Genomic DNA, 17,551 nt, shown 5'->3' on the forward strand with positions numbered 1-17,551 from the left:
ATGATGCTGCCTGAAAGATGGCAAAATGTCATTGATCAAAATGGGCAATACATTTCAGAATAAAGTTATTTAGTTCCATGAAAAAATTGTCTTTGATTTTTTAGAAAAATCCGCAATTACTTAATTGCCAACCCAATGTATGGAAGTTGAAGCCATAAATAAAATTATGAGAATTAAGTGCGCGTTAGAAAAAAAAAATTATTGATTTTAAAAGTCATTCAAAATACAATAAAATTTAAATTAAAATATATGTATACATATATACGAAATATATATTTCTATACAAAATTTATTGCGTTTAAAAATCTATCAGAACTAAAAAAAATTTAAATTTTTGCTGAATGCAGCAATTTTTCCAATGCAATGATAGCATTTTTATTCATAAATTATTAATGAGAAGACCCATGATATTTTTTCTATTGAAATATTTTGTTATCTTTCATACACTTATACATACATATAAGCGCATGTAGTTGTACATTAAGGTGACTCTCTAAGCCAAGAAAAAGCATCTACAGCATCGGCAGCGGTAAAAAAGAAACGAAAAATCGGTTAAGGCAAGGATGTGTTATTAAAATTTTCATGTATATTAGCTGCCACTAAAAGGTAGTGAACAAATGTTTTACAAGGTGGCGCAAATTAATCACCCTATCGGAAAATTTATAACTATTGCAAATCGTGTCGTACGTCAATCATATTTGACGCTTGTGAACTAGACAATTGCAGTATATAAATAGACAAGTAATGGAGCGCTTGAAGGTCAAAATAAAGATTTGCAGCACACAAAATCATTATTTTTAATTTAGTAAAAACGTTATTAAAAAACTAAATTGGTTAATTAATTTTGCGCCACCGTGTACAATCTTAATATTTGTAACGCTTAAGAAGATTTGTAAAAGCTTTCACGCAGATCTCTTAGGTTTTCAAGTTCATATTTTTCTGTCATACAAGGATATTTATTGGAAATTTATTTGGGCATCTAAAATCATTTCTTTTAAAGAAATGTGGAATATAATTCTTTGATCGAAAAACTCGACTTTTAAAATAATTTGCGATATGATTCAATAATGCACGAATAACTCTGAGTTGAGACAAAATATCTGGGTAGAAGTCCTGAATTATACCAAATTTTATGAGTCACTACGAAAAGCAGTACCATTTTTTTATCTTATTTTTTAAAGGTGACGCACCTTAGTGGACTTACAAAATACATAAGCGCACACATACATGCATAAGCTTTTATACATTATGATTTTTAATATACATTTAAAATCTGAAAAAATATTACATTCGCTTCAATCAACAGCGGCAATGCTATTCGAATATTTCCGTTTTGTATGCACTACAAAAAATGAAGCTAATTGGAATATTAAAATATGTAACAGCAAATTCTGCAAATTGGACGAAACTGAGCAAGAAGACAGGAAATTTGCTGTAAAATACATGACAATTATTAAAAAAAATTTAAAAAGAATGCACGCGTGAAAAAACGAATGTATGTAAGTCTGATGAATATTATTAAAATTTCATGTAAGGTAGGTGTGAGATATTGAAATAAAAAAAAAAAAAAGAATTAACCTCATGAAGTGTAGCGGTTAAACTGTTTATTTTCATCTTATGAAATTCCGAAAAAATTTGAATAATTCAATATCCTGCACCTAAAAAGCAAATAGAAGCATAATTTGAACGCGTTCGCTGTAAGCATCCAGAAAAAAGTACGTAGTCCATTGAATTTCGAAAGACAATTTAAAAAATTAGCATACTTTTAGGAAGAAATTAAGTTTAGTTGTAACTACTTCGATTACACAACTATTTCTTAACAGCTCAAGTAAATCGAAAGCAAACAAATCCAACATAAATTAAGCTTTATTGGTAATTTCACAAAATGTCCTTTGCAGCTGCAGGGAAAAGTAGGAAATTAAATCCGTTCGCTTCGTAATGACAAACGATAAATATGTACTTAGTCATTGGAAAGACGACTAGTAATAATTTAATATTGCAAAAAGCACTTACAAGCGTAATAAATATGCACGAATGGGCGAAGAAAGCAACCGAACAGGCAGAGAGGGGCGGAGATCAGCAGCAGCAAGGGGATCAACAAGCGCCGAGCAAGCGATGGACTCTGATATGCTAATGCAGATAAATATTTTGTAATGTAAACTTGAAGCATTTAAATTAACTGCATGCGCTCCCAAACGGAGCGAATAGTGACCTCCGAGCAATAGGCCAAAGCGACAGCCCGAAAACTACGAAGACTACGATAGATGGGGAAACTACGGAATTTCCGAAAAATCTCCCATGGCAAATGCAGTTGGGAAAATTGAAATGTTGATGGCAACAAAGAGATAAAACAGCCAGCAAATGGAGTAGATGGCGATATGACAAGGAAAGGGGGCTGAAATGATTTGAAGGTTGGTAGATGCAAAATGCAGCAATGTGGAAATTTTCAATGTGGCTATACGGGAGAGATTTGTTGGTGAGAAAGAATCTGGTATTTTGATGCCATTTTGAGGGCGAGCAGGTAGGTGAGTAGAGTGGCGATAATAGCACAGATAGACACGAGTGGGAGTAGTGGCAGTCTTAGTGACACAAGTGGGTAAATAGCTATGAATAATTCGATTGCCTGCAGCAAGAAATAAAACAACAACACAGAAGAGATGCACAAGTGAATTGTTTAAAGTGGATTATCGCAATGCTACTATGCAAGAATGGCTGGGGCAGAGGGGCAAAGTAGGGGATTAAGAGCACAAAATTTAGTTTGAGAGGAAGGGTTCCTCGCATGGAAGATTTTATATGCCACTTTGCATATTCAAGTGCATTTGTCTTTCTGTCTGTCTCCAATCTGACATTAATTTTCCGCCAAAGCCGCCCACACTCAACAACAAGCTTTCTCTGCGAAGGTATTGGCTGACTATTTTCGCATTACTTTTCCTCCTTTTGCTGAGGTAATTTTGTGCTGGATGGGAGTAGTTCATAAATAATTGCATGCCAAATAAAATGAGTACACAAAACAAACAAGAAAAAAAAAGCGTAGATGTGTATGTGTAAATGTATGCGTGTGGTGCTTTAAAGTCTATAGTCAATTAAATTCTGTGACAATTGGCATGCATGCGTTTGTGAGCTTCGATGAGCTGACTTTGAGCAATTGCTGATGTAGGGATGCAACTGGTTGAAAGGTAAGTCAATAAAGGTGGTCAGGTCAGTTGAATTTTTGCAACTAATAGGGGAGAATATGGTGAGAAAAACACATGTGTGTAGGGGGCTAGCGCAAAATATGTACTTTATTTAAAGGAAATGTGTATACATGCAAATTAGGATGACCCTCAAAACAAAACAAAAAAAAGAAAAACAAAAACACAACTATTAAAATTTGAATCTAATATAATTGGATTTATTAAAACTTTAGGATTTTCCGCAAATTTGTTACAAAAGGTTTTTAGATCGATATTATTGAATCTCAGCTTTTAATTTCCCTTCAAAAATGTTCAAGACAAGACACCTTATACTTCATGAAGTGCGTCTTTTTCCAAAGTTTTGACAATTTAGTTATATTTTCTTGATTTTTTTTTTTAATTTCATATCAAAATATATTTTATCCTCTAAAATTATCTAACTTATGGTTTCAAATTTTCTAAACCAATTTAAATAATTTAAGTAATTCTCTTAAAAATTTGTAAGAGAAATTTTTACAAAAACTTGGAGTTGCGGTTGTATGCATTGGAGCTACGTTTGGTTCTTTTATGAGGAGCTTTTTCATGGCAGAAATACACTCGGAGGTTTCCATTGCCTGCCGAGGGCCACCGATATTAGAAAAAACTTTTTCGATCTTTTTGCTGTTTTATGTACGGAGAAAATACGCACTTCCGAATGGTAGTTACGCACCGACCTAATCGGATACGGCAGTTTCCGTGTTTGCAGTTTCATTGCCCATTGAATTTGGGAGGGCATACAAACCAAAAAATTAAATTCAGAAAAATTCTTTGTATGCAGTTTTAAAGCCCAACTAATTTTGGTGTAATATTGTGCCAATTTAAACTGGCTCAAAACTCGCATTGAATTTTGACAAATTTTGTTTTGACCACTAGTTGTGTATTTGCTCCATATTAAAAAAAAAATGGCAGCATTCAGTGCAGTTCTTAAAGTGTTTAAACAAAATAAAAAAATTATATTTAATTTATGTATGGATATGAGCGTTATATTTTACTAAATTGCATGCACTTTTCATATACAGTCCAAAACTTCTTGCAAAATTAAAATAGATTTCTGGTAATATAATTTTTTTATAAGGGTATAATAAAAAAAATTTGGATTAAAAATACGCCTTTTTCCTAATTGCTTAAAATACTTTTGCCTTCCTTTTAAATTTCAAAAAATGTTTTCTTTTTTTGTGTGTGTATAATAGAAAAGTGTGTACTTACTGGCACCACTTGTCGTGGTTGTAATGAAATTATTTGGCTGAAACTTACCTGAAAAGATAGAGAAAGAACGAGAAAAAGCATTTTAATAAATAAATCAAAGCCATCTGGCTAACACATACATATGCACATAAAGAGTAAGCACAAATAAAAGCATATGAGTATATCATTATACGCCTAAAAGTATGCTTGCAATTGCTATTTCAATGCAATGAAAAGAAGAAAAAACAGAAAATATTTTCACATCTTAATTTCCTAATGTGTTCAACACTTGAACTGAAGTGTCCTGTGAACCGCTGCGCCTCCATGTCGCAAGTTGCTGTCGCCGTCTGCCAACATATGCGTATGTGAGTGTGCCTGCAATTGCATGTGTTTACTCGGACTCTGTGCCACACTTGACCCAATTGCCGTGTGCGGCCATAGAAAGAATTGTGCGCGAAAAATAGGAGGGCAAAAGAAATTAAAACGACATGCCTCAACCATGAAATGGAGGCGCTTCCAATGCGGAGCTGCCATGCGTCTGCAGTAAGGCTGCAATGATTGCAATCGCACCTCGCACACATTCACACATGCATTCATACTCGTGACTCTATGTATGCGTATAATTTTTTGTTGTTTTGCTTGCACTTGTATGCATGCGTGTGTGTGATTGTGACTTGACATCTCAATGGGTTGTTCCTTTTCGCATTTTTCATGGCAAACGGATTCATCTTCAACGGGTTGAGTGAAGTGATAGTGTGCGCGGTACGAGATGTTAAGGCGTTACACGCAAAGAATAGTCAACACATCAAACTTCCTGCATAAGCTCCTTATATATACAATAGAATCGTGCACCATGCACCGGCCCACCCACGTCCTATACATGCATATGAACATGCATATCTATGCCTGCACTAAGTAGGCGGCGCATATTCATGTGAGTGTATGCGGAGGTCATGCCAGCGTCAAGCAAATCAACTAATCTCTGTAATCGCCATTTTTTTTTCAAGTACATGAATTTAAAGTCACCAGCTGTCGACAGCTGTTTCACTTAAATTGCATTGCAAAGGGGTGGAATATTGAGTGGCAAAAAATGCAGAAATACGTCATCAAGCATAAGCCGACGGTCATACACCACGAATGGGTAGGAAAATATGTAGAATATATGAAAGAGTATTAGAAAGGCTGAAAAGTAGACAAGGCGGCTCTTTTAAGTAACCTTCAAACTACCGAAAAGTATATTAACTGCTTCAAGCATATGATCAAGCAAGTGATTGAGTAATAATACAGATTCACAACGCTCGATAAACTCAGCTGTTGTAAAAAACCAATTTATTGAAGAAAAACTCCTTCCAAAGAATGATTTTTTTCTTTAACGCACATATCAAATATTCAAGCATGTTGTCAATCATTCATTTGTAACCGAAAACAAGCAAAAGATGACTCGCACTCAGAATGCAACAATTTAAAGAAGATAATACTAAAAAATTATGTAAATGGAAGTCGAGACAAGCCTTTGGAGACTTCAAGCATGCAATCAAGCAATTGTTGTCAATTAAGCAGCGGCCAAAGTTTAAATACACACTTAATAGCGCAACACGTAGAGAAAATCAGTTTGAATTATTACGCGCCTTATTAGGAATACCAGCAAGCAGGTTTCAAGCCAACAATTGAACTTATCATTTTAGGGCATAAACCCACAATTAAAGCAAATGTAAAATATTGCAAATTAACGTTTGACTTTCAAGTGCTGTAGCTCGAAAAATCTTCTGGCGTTGTAAATAATAAATCATCAAACAACGTTTATAAGCTGTTCTTTAATCTTTATATATGATGCTTTCAAGCATAATTCCATTACTTTCATTTTCGGTTTGATAAATAGGGTCATTGACTCCCCATTACTATTCGACAAAATCAATTTTAATATTCCTCAGCTAAGTTCACGGAATCAGACAAGTTTAAAGACTCCATATCGCGAAGCGCAGAAAGTTCCTTCAAGCATAACAAAAACTATGCTTGATATTAAGATATTATTATATCTTGGCACCTAAATTAGTATTCACAGCACGTGAAATAGGAAGAGTTGCTCTTTAAAATTTTAGGTATTTTCCTTCCTCTTGTTTTAAGCAAAATAACAGCCAACAAGAAATTTAAAAATTTAATTAAAAAATATTTAATTCAATTTAATGACAGAAACTTTTAAATTTCCAAATTTTTCAGTTGAAAGCCAGAGATTTTCAATGACAAGTATACATACAATTGAATGTTGAAAGCATAAGCTAGTTTGGTAACAAAGAAAATTCGAGTCAATCATAGAAAAGTTCATTTTATAGCTAAAACTACAGGTTCAATCACAGCATTTTCTTATTCAAGTAAGTTCATTTTGTTATTGCAATCTCTTGCTTACATATTCTATAAACGTGGGAAAGTATTACATAGAAATATGCTTATTCAATCACAGCATTTCCTCGTTAAAGCAAGTTTCACTTGCTGTTAAAAATTTCTGTGTTTGCTTCTATTAGTCTGCACAGCAATTAAAGCAAAAGAAAGTTTGTTTGTTAACGAAAATTCTAGTCAATCATAGAAACATTTATTTTATAGCTGACACTACATGTTCAATCACAGTATTTGCTTGTTCAAGCACTATCGTGTGCAAGTATTACATAGAAATAGCCTTATTTAATCATAACATTAGCTCCTTCAAGCAAGTTTCATTTGCTGTTAAAATGATCTGTTTTAACTTCTATGAGTATTTACAATAACTAAATCAAAATGAATTCATTCAATCATTACTTTTTTCATTCAAGCAAGTTCGCTTGGTGATCAAACTTTTTCCATTCAATTTTTCGTTACAATCTCGCGAATGTGTTTAAGTACAATTATATTAAAAAAATTACATGGCAAAAGTCTTCAAGCCTCAAAAACAACATTCAAGTCTCTCAAGCTTCCGGTTCATAAAAACGTACGCAGCTTTTGGTTAAGAATTTAAAGGTGAAAATTTAAGGCATCTGCAGCAAGCTTTTTACAAATAATCGTTAATCAAGCATATCAAAAGAGCATTGAAGCACTCTTTTTAAGACCGGTTTTATGCAGCCGGTCACTTAACGCACACCTTGAGTGTAATTTTTTCGCCTAAAATTAAATAAATACCTATAAGGGACTTCCAAAATCTTATTTCTGAAACAAAAGTTTTTAAAACGTTTGGTCTTTTCGTGGTTTGCATTCTTAAGCCTTTTAAAACCACAAAACCACAACAACAAAAAAAACCAGTAACACTTTAATGCGCCTGCCAAACGTGTGAGATGCAGTTGTTTTCGACAGCACTCGAGCGCCGCTTCCAGCCACTACTTCAGTGGGCCACTTCAGCGCTAATGAGTTTTACCACCTTCAGAGTGAGAGGGTGGCTGAAAATACACGCATACACGGGTGATGAAGAGCATATAGCGCATACACATAAAATTATAAAAAACCAACACATATTTGCGCATATTCATGTGTATTTACCATAATTCAGTGCGAGCGTATGTGTGTGTGTGTGTGTGTGGGTAAACAGAATGTGGCTAAAACGTATAATCTGTGGCTGGTTGACTGCATTAACTCACCACAAAATATTCATTTAAACTTTCTTTTACAAATATTTCATTTTCATTTTTGTTTTTGTTTCTTTCATTTAATTCAAGTTTCTATTTAACTTTTCAACTGTGTGAAAGACAAATATAATTTTCTTCATATGTTTCAAGCGCAAATATGTAATTTTTTCATTTTCATACAAAATTTGTGCTCTTTGCTTTTGGCCTCAACCAAGAAGTGAAAAGTTTCATAAAAGTGTAGAGGTAAGTGCTTTTAAAGGTCGGCTGAGATGTCTTGAGGGCGAGAGGTTTTTTTTATTTACAATATTTTTTTGTTTTCTTAAACATTTCAAAGTATGTATGTGTGTGGTTCGAAAAAAAGATTTTTCATTTTGTTTTGGAAACTTATTTTTATTTATTTCATTATGTCAGTATTCGTTTTCTCGCTACTTTGATGCCGCATACAGCTTTTTCAACCATAAAAGGAATACTACATTAAGTGAATACTTTTTTCTGCAGGGTTAAGTGTGAAAATATGAAAGTTTTGTGAGAAGCAACACAGCTGAGGCGCCAAAGGGTAATAAAAAAACTCAACCCATAATTTATTTGGAAATAGAAAGAACTATAACTAAAAAATTCTACTACTTTTTTGGAGCATACTTTTAGGTGTGAGATAGTAAAAAACCTGTATAGAAGCTTAAAAGCAGTTAGAAAGATAAATCTCAAAAGGTGTACATGCAGCTACTGATATACATATGTGCCCTAACCACTATTCAATCGTAATCTCTACAATTTTTTCTGCAAAAACATGGACACAACACTTTTCTCTTTCATGAAAATGTAGTTCCCACTACAACAAAAACGACATAACGCAAAGTTTCAAATTGCGTACAAAACACTTTCAAATTGAATGAAAACTTTCAACTTTTTCATCAGAATTTTTACAATTTTTCTGAGTGTGCAGTTTTGTAGCCCATTGAATTTTATTCTAACAAAGTGCAAGTTCCAAATGTCTACAAAATACCATAAATTTTTGAAATTTGTTTTTTCGTCTGAGGTAACACGCCTTTTCTTCCATACAAAGTACTTACATGCGCGAAGTTTTTTATATGGAAGAAAAAGCTTAGCACTGGCAAAAAAAACAGAACTAAATCAAAAGATTTCAACAATTTTAATATTTCTAAACATTCAAAAATGTATCATCATTAAAAAATTTCAGAGATTTAAAGCAGAAACAGAGAATTTCATTAGAAATTCCTAAACTCCAATGCTCATAAATTAATAACAACAATTTCAAAATGTAAATCGACCAATTCACTTTCCATAAGATTTAGAGATTTATTATGCTATATCTATACACATACCGGATATGATTTATAAGCTCATAAAAGTAAGACAAAAGTCAATACCAAAGAATTCTGAAACTCAAAAATTTGAATTTATTTATTATTTAGACGTAAAAATTAAGACCCCAATACTGAAAGTTATACAATAAGAAAAATTGATAAAAGTAGAAAAAATCATAAAGTGCAGAAATTCATAAAATTCAAAAGTATATAATAATAATATCAAATTAAAGAAGTTTATAAAATTCAGAAGTCTATTCAGAAAAAAACTAATCATACAATTCATAAACTCCTTAAATTTCAGTATTCACGCAAATACCGAAATTCAAAAATAAAATGCGAGCTTAACGTGTTCCAATGCTTGAAGAAGCTGCAGAAGCTTTTAAACAGCTCATTTTGAAGCTATCCACTTTTGAGTGGCACAAGTCTTTGAAAATTGGTTCAAGAGAAAGCAGAAGCATATTGACTTTCCAGGAGAATATTTTGAAAAACAATAATACCATTTTCATTATTATTTTATGGCGTTTTTATTATTGGGAGCCGAGTATACAAAAATCATCGGACTCAAAATCTTCGAACTCATAAATCCGAAAGCTTTGTCAATTTATGAAATTTAAACTTTTATGAATTTTGAATGTTCGCCCGACTAAGAAATTCATACGATTCGATCATTTTAAAACTCGTAATTTGTGAATTTGAAAAATCTTTAAAATACAGACAACCATACAATTCAGCAATTTATAAAATTCGGGAATGTAAAATAATAAAAATAAAAGAAAAAATTCCAAAAATTTCAAAATTTTTTAAGGGAGGACACCGGTTTAGGAGACCGTAATTTTGGTGTTTTTCGAGAATGTTTTGAACAAGGAAGGAATAATCAGAAATTGTTTAAACTTGGAGGGTGTTTTACTCATATTTTGTGTACTCATATTAAGTGTACTTTACTTTAAAATTCTTTTAAGCTATTTCCGCCGGAAATAGTGGCGTTAGAGCGTGTTGTCCATAGACGATCGCCATCCGAGTATCTTGATGGCGGGCATTCCAGAAGTTGCAATTTTTCTCTGAAATCAACAGCAATTTTTTTTTTATTAACAACATATTTCCTAAGAATATGAACCTAAATTTGATAAAACAATATTGAAAATTGCATATCTTTGAGACACTTGAACACAATGTAATTTTTTCATACCATATTTTTAATCTGTTTTGTTAAAAAAAATATTTTTAATGATCATATAATTCCAGAATTGGGTTCATAGAAGGGATTGAATGAAGAATACTCCGAAACAAATTTCAAACGATTGGTCTATAACTTTTTGAGTTAGAGAGCCCACCAGTTGAATTTCGCTTTAAAATTTTTACCAGATATACTTGAGTAGTTATACTAACAATTTATGCAACAAAAAAAATTCTATTTTTTGATAAGTCTAAACTGGTTTCTCCCCTTAAATATCAAATATGCATAAATTTAAAAGCTAAATAAAAATGAAAATCCTTCAAATTCATAAAATGCAGAGATTCGAAAAATGCAATCACTCATCAAATTCTGAAATTCATAAAGCTGTAAAAACGTATGAAATTTCAAAATTTAGTTAAGAGAATGTCGTTTAATTCAAGACATCCCATTTTAAATGTTCATAAGTGCACAAAGGTTTTTAAATTCAGTTAATTCACAAGTACCGAAGTTCGTTAAATTTCAAAACTCATAATAGTCGGAAATTCATAAAATTTGATCAAAATTTATGAAATTCAAAAACACACCTAGAAATCCATAAAACTTTATTATTATAATATTTAAAAATTCCTAGAATTCAAACGCGCAAAGAGTTCAGTAATTCGGAAATTCATACAGTCCGAATATTTACAGCCCAAGCTTTTGAAAATTTATTAATTGAATAATTAAATTACTAAATTCAAGAAACCAATAAATTCACAAATTCATAACTTATAATTTCAAAAATTTTCGTGTATTTACAAATTCTTTATGGTCTCCACATTCCTACAAATTGAAATTTATTTACTCATTAGTTCAGAAATCAAAATTATGGCACATATGGTATGGTTTATAGTAGAAGTGCAGCCTGCCTATTTTGTTGTAGTCCTCTAAAATTAAACAAATTTATAAATTTTTACTTTCAGTTCTTAAATTTTTAGTTCCAGTGTAAGTTTATTAAATTCATGTTGGGGCAGTTGCATTGTTTTATTAATTTTTTATTTATTCAATGTTTTGTTCAAATGTTACGTTATGTTGCGTGGCGTATTATTATGTTATTTTATTTTAATTTTTTCCAGTTTATTTTACAATATTTAATTTGAGTTAATTTAAGTTATGTAATGTTATGCCCTATTAAGTTCTGTTATATTACAATTTTTTTTATTTTTTGTTTTGTTCGGTTATGTTACGTCCCGTAAAGTTAACTTAAACTATGTTTTTCTGTGTCATATTATCTAATTTTATTCTATTATATTTTACAAAACATTGAATTTATTGTAATTTATTTTGTTATGTTATCTCTTACGTAATGTTACGTTATTTTGGGCTTGTTAATTTTTTATTATTTTATGACATTTAGTTCATGTTATGTAACGTAATGCTATGTTTTGTTATGCTATGCTATGTTATGCTATATTCTTATGCCATTGCATATTAAATTAAATTTATATTATTTTTATTTTTAAATTTATATTTACTTTATTTTACAAAATATTGACCTTTTTTTTCTTATTTTACGTAATGTTACGCAATCTTGTGTTAATTTATGTTTTTTATTATTTTATGAAATTTACTTATTGTTATGTACCCTAATATTATGTTTTGTTTTTCTATGTCTTGTTTTGTTATGTTACGCTAGGTTGCTATGCTATTTATTACATTTGATTTCACAAAATATTTAATTTAGTTTTTTTTATGTTATCTTACGCAATTTTATGTAATTTTGGATCAATTTATTTTTAAACATTTTATGATATTGAGTTAATGTTATCTTACGTAATATTATGTCTTGTTATGATCTGTTATGTTTTCTTATTTTGCCATTTTTAAATATTTTATGATATTTAGTTCATGTTATGCTACGTGATGTTATGTCTTGTTATGTTTTCTTGTTTTGCCATTGTGTGTTATGCTAATTTAATTTATATTATTTTATTTTACAAAATATGTAAATTATGTTATATATGTTATGTTACGTACTTTTATGTTACTTAGTTTGTTGTTATCTTTTAATATTTGTATTAAATTAAATTAAATTTAGTTCATGTTATGTTACGTAATGCTATGCCTTGCTGTGTTCTGTTATGTTTTATCGCTGTACTGTTGTATGCTATGCTAATTTAATTAATATTTTTTTATTTTATTCATTTGAGCTTAATTTTTCCACCTCGATCGCTAACCATTTCCTCAATTTGGCATTATTGTGAAATACCAAAAACTACTTCAATCAAAATTCCTTTGCCTACAAGCCCAGAACATGAACCCATTGTCCCTCTGGCGTCCTCAATTAAGTGTGCATGGCATTTGAAAAGCAAATAAATTTACAAACATATCCATTTAATTTACTGCAAAGCATGCATCGATACAGGGTGAGAGCTATTTTTAACCAGCTCATCACGGCTCTCTGCCTTTACTTTCGCAATTTCGCACAGAGCCAAATACCTATTAATAGTTTTGTAAATTTTGTCTTACAACAACAACAAATGCCTGTTTGGCAATTACAACATTACAGCAAAATTCAAGTAGTAATTATTTATAGTATAGTTTGAATTGCTCACATCTTCCTGTCTGGCTGTCTGTCACTGTCACCACACACTACACGTTGACAAATGACAAATTCGCAATTTTCGCAAAATTTTTGTCTATCCTCTGTGCCTTTGGGTTTTACTCGTATTATTGTAATTGGCAGCAGGCAATGTTTTGATAGTTAGTTCAACGATTCTGTTGTAAATTTGTGTAAGAAATAATTGCGAAAATTTTAATCTGTCACCAGTTGGGGAGACGGAGAGGGCTTCAAATATTTTTAAACTCATGGGTAGTAAATATTCAGCTATTTACTTGTCTCTAATGCAATTTTAGTCACTTTATTAGTTTCCTTGTTTTTTGTTTTTTTTGTGCTTCTCGCACTGGCGCAATATTAAAACAACGCTATGTGACAATCATAAGGAGGAATATAAACTATTTGAAAGACATAAATCAGGCAAACACTTGGATGGTATAAAATTTATTTTCAACTAAAATAAATTATTTATTATGCCTTTGTATTAGTCGGCATAGGAAGCGAAATATGCTGCGCCAGAATTGCCATGTTAGAGAGTCTAAAAAACTGCATATACCTGATTTTTTCTAAAATTTCTTCTGAAAAGTACATGAAGTTGCTCCACCTTATACCTGGCGGCTATTTAACCAACAGGATTACTTTCATTTACACAGCAGAAGTACAAGACTGAGTGAAGCGCTTCTATGGCTTGGCAGAGAATTTTGAAATTCCTAAGTTCCGAATAGTTCGCCTTCATTATCTTGGATATAACAAAAAGTAGACGTCTAATTGAATTTTGAGAGGCAAATATCTCGACATATTTGTACGAGCTGGTATATCTAAGCGAAAAGAAAAAGAATTTGCGAAAATTCATGGACAGGTACAATAATTTACGCAGAATGGGAAATATTAAATCATTGCAAGCTTCTAAAGCAGTAGGGAAACTTTGATTTTGCTTTCAAAGTAAAAACGAGTTGATTCATTGCCACAGTTGCTTTTGCTGTATCCTAGGCCAGATTTTTGCAGTCCTATACCTGCAATGCCCATCCTCATCTTTTAGCGACTCCAAACAGCTCTTCCAGCGAGTTTGTACTTAAAATGTGTTTGCTTTCTAAAACTTTTTTGCCAAAAAACCTAAGCATATTTTTCGAACTATGAACTACTTCTCATACGAAAGGCTGAGTGCACTCTAACTCTTTTTTGCCTCGAAAACTGCCTGTAAAACCGCAATGCTGTTCTTTGCACCTATCAGCTATAGGAAAGAACTCCTCCACGAGATTTACTTGTGAGCGCGTGGCATTCAAGCCGATGTGCTTCGCCTCGTCTAACTAACATAGGGGCTGCTAAAAAATTGTTATGTGGCTTTCTGAACCTGTGTTCCAAAAGACTGAAAAAGCAAAAGTTGTATTATGCGATTATTATTATCCCTGCACTTGACTCACTCTTTTGAGCGTATAAAAGAGATGCATTATTTGAAAGAACTTATGGAGAAATTGCCTCTTTTGTTGTCTTTGATAAATATTTGATATTCATTTTTATTTACTAAAATTAAATGTGATTATAAATAATTATACTATACAGGCCATCGGCTGTGCACACAAATCTAGTTATCACTCTCTTTTGAAATATACTTGAATTTTACAAAAACGCCCACTGTGCGTCAATGCCGTAGCGCACTCATTAACTCGACACCTTTTGTTGTCTACTTCTACTTGACGCTTCGCTGGCTTTGTGATGAAATTATCGCCTTGAAAATTCTCACATACATACAGACAAATATTCACACACAGAAACGCATTTGCCACATTTGTATGCAAATGTCTGACAGCGTAACTAGCCTGCTTTGATCTGCTAAATTATAAAAAACAAAAACAAAAAACGCCTGCATTTGTAAGTTAAAATACTGGCGCCAAATCGAATAAGAGATTTAGTATAAAAGTTTAGGAAAAATGGCATCTCAACTAAATTGCGTACTAGAAAACCTAGAGAAAGAATGAGTAGAAAGAGGAGTAAGAGGACAAAACAATTGCAGCTAAATTCCTGAGACTCAAAGCGCAACCAGAAACCTATTTACTTAGACATTGGGTATCCACATACACACACACACACGCATTCTTAGCTGCCCGAGGAGCTTCTCTGGCACCAGTCATCAGCAGTCGCGTAATTTAATGAGTTTTTTAATTGAATTCACTGCAAACACAGAAAGCATTGCTTTAACAAATGCCTTGAACAAACGCACACACGCACGCTGCGTAAGGCAAGCTAGGCTACGGTAAGAGAAATGGGTTTTGAAATGCAGCAGTCGAGGCGACGAAGAAATGTTAAAATATTAATCGAGTCATATGAATTCTATTTTGCACTTCCTTTATTCACAATAAAAGAGTTTGCCAGTTGCCAGTTGCCAGCTGCTGCTGCTGCTGCTGCTGATGCTGCTGCTATGGTTATGACTACACTTCACAAAGCGAATGCAAAAAAGCATTGAAAATTGAGTGTATTTGTGCGTTCACAGGAATTTTTATATCACTGGCGGATTTTCGCAAGGAAGAATGCATTCGACTAGGCTGTAGGAAAAGCTCAATTTTAATTTGCGGCAGCTTGCAGTTCGTTGGAGCAGGCAGGCGTTGGCTTTGAGAAATTATGGAGTTGAGTTATGAAAATTTAGCTATAGTAGAAAAAAGGGGGCCGAGAGAGATGAGGAAAGATGCATTAGGATAGTTTGAAATTTGCGTGAAAGGAATTTAAATTTTTTGCGTTTGAATGGCTAAAGGGGAGAAATTGCATATTAGTAAGATTTCAAGAACAAAATGAAGGAAGCGGCATAGCAAATGTGATTGAAGAGTGGCTAGCAAAAGCAGCAACCTAAATTTTATATAGTACGTACATTCAATTTAATTCGGTTTAATTTTATTAGACTTGGCGGTGAACGTCAATCGGGATAATTATTGATACACAATGGGCTGTAATCGGAAGCTCATTTCATAAATCAAAGGTAAGGAGTAAAAACAGATGGTTGAAAAAATGTTTAAGCCAATAATTTATCGTACCTTCCTGATTACCATAGTGCCGTAGTCGCTGTCTAAGGGATTTTGGCAGAGTTCAAAAAGACCGCGCCAGTAATGGTTTTTTTTATTTTGCGCTAAGTGGAGATCTCAAGTTATTTGCTATTTAGTTTTTCAATATAGCTATGCTTATATGCTTGTATGTTTTAATAGGAGGAAAGTGTCGAAAGCCCAGATGACCATTGTGATAGTCAGTGTAGGACTTTAACTCGAACTAAACACTTCTCTTCTAGGCTTTTTATTTATATGCATGGTATGTACATACTATGTATGCTATGTTTATACCATGCGTGCTATGTTTATACTATGAATGCGATCTCTATGTTATGTATGATATGTTTATACTATCTATAATATGCGTGCTATGTCTATGCTATGCACGCTATGTTTATACTCTTTATGTCTATGTATATGCTATGTCCATGCTATGCCTGCCATGCCTATACTATGTTCAAACTATCTATACTATGCGTGCTAAGTCTATGCTATATGCTATGCTATGATTTTAAACTATACTTTTTGTGCTGTATCTGTGCTATGTTTGAGCTATGCATTTTATGTATATGCTATTTATACTATGTCTACGTTCTGCAAGCTATGTTTATGCTATTTATGTTTATGTATATGCTATTTATACTATGCCTACGTTCTGCAAGCTATGTTTATGCTATTTATGTTTATGTATATGCACACTATGCTATGCATGTCATGTCTATCTATGCCATGCTAAGTCTATACCAATTATGCCATGCGTGTACTATGTTTGATGTGTTTATGCTACACATATTGTGTCTATGCTATGCATATTATGTCTGAGATATGCATATTATGTCTTTACAATTTGTACTATGTCTATGCAGTTCGTGCTATGTTTGAGCTATGCATTTTATGTCCTTACTATTTGTACTATGTCTATGCTGTGCGTCTTATGTTTGAGCTATGCATTTTATGTCTTTAGTGTTTATACTATGCTTATGCTATGCATATTATGTGTGAGCAATGTAAATGCCATTCAATTTATCATTCTCGGCATTATCTTTGATACTCGGCATAAAGCATAAATAGCATTATTACGCATCTTCTGAATACTCCAACGTATATTTCATCGGATACCGTCTTCGTTTATACTTTTTAAGAGGTCCTGTCCAGCACTGGCATCAAATTAACGCTTTATTGGGAAGTTTTTTCCCCGATATTTTTTATGTGACACGAAGTAACGGTTTTGGAGACAAAAAGTTTGACAAAATCCGATGAGAATCTTATGTTTTCTGTTTAAAAAAACGACACACTCACTAAGTCAACCTTTTTTATGACAAATAAAGTTAAGAAGTTCTTTTCAAAGAAGCGCGCAACAGAGGTAATCCGATTACTTGAGTTTAGCGCCATACCTTTAAACCCGATTCGTTCAGTTCAGTTTAGTCATTCAGATTA

General features: G+C 32.5%; 1 protein-coding gene across 9 annotated transcripts in view; it reads right to left on the minus strand.

Moving 5' to 3' along the window:
- The window catches only part of LOC128867610 (heterogeneous nuclear ribonucleoprotein L), a 277,829-nt gene that overhangs the window by 73,257 nt on the left and 187,021 nt on the right, over window positions 1-17,551 (minus strand). For 6 of the 9 annotated variants that reach the window (XM_054109012.1, XM_054109014.1, XM_054109013.1 and 3 more), the window contains one exon: window positions 4,419-4,466. The exons of the other annotated variants lie outside the window; for them this stretch is intronic. In XM_054109012.1, coding sequence (XP_053964987.1) covers window positions 4,419-4,466 — 48 coding nt within the window. The remainder of the gene's footprint in view (window positions 1-4,418; window positions 4,467-17,551) is intronic. 9 annotated transcript variants of the gene reach the window in all.

This window comes from Anastrepha ludens, chromosome 6 (assembly GCF_028408465.1).
Source record: "Anastrepha ludens isolate Willacy chromosome 6, idAnaLude1.1, whole genome shotgun sequence".
In the NCBI taxonomy this organism is placed as follows: Eukaryota; Metazoa; Arthropoda; class Insecta; order Diptera; family Tephritidae; genus Anastrepha; species Anastrepha ludens.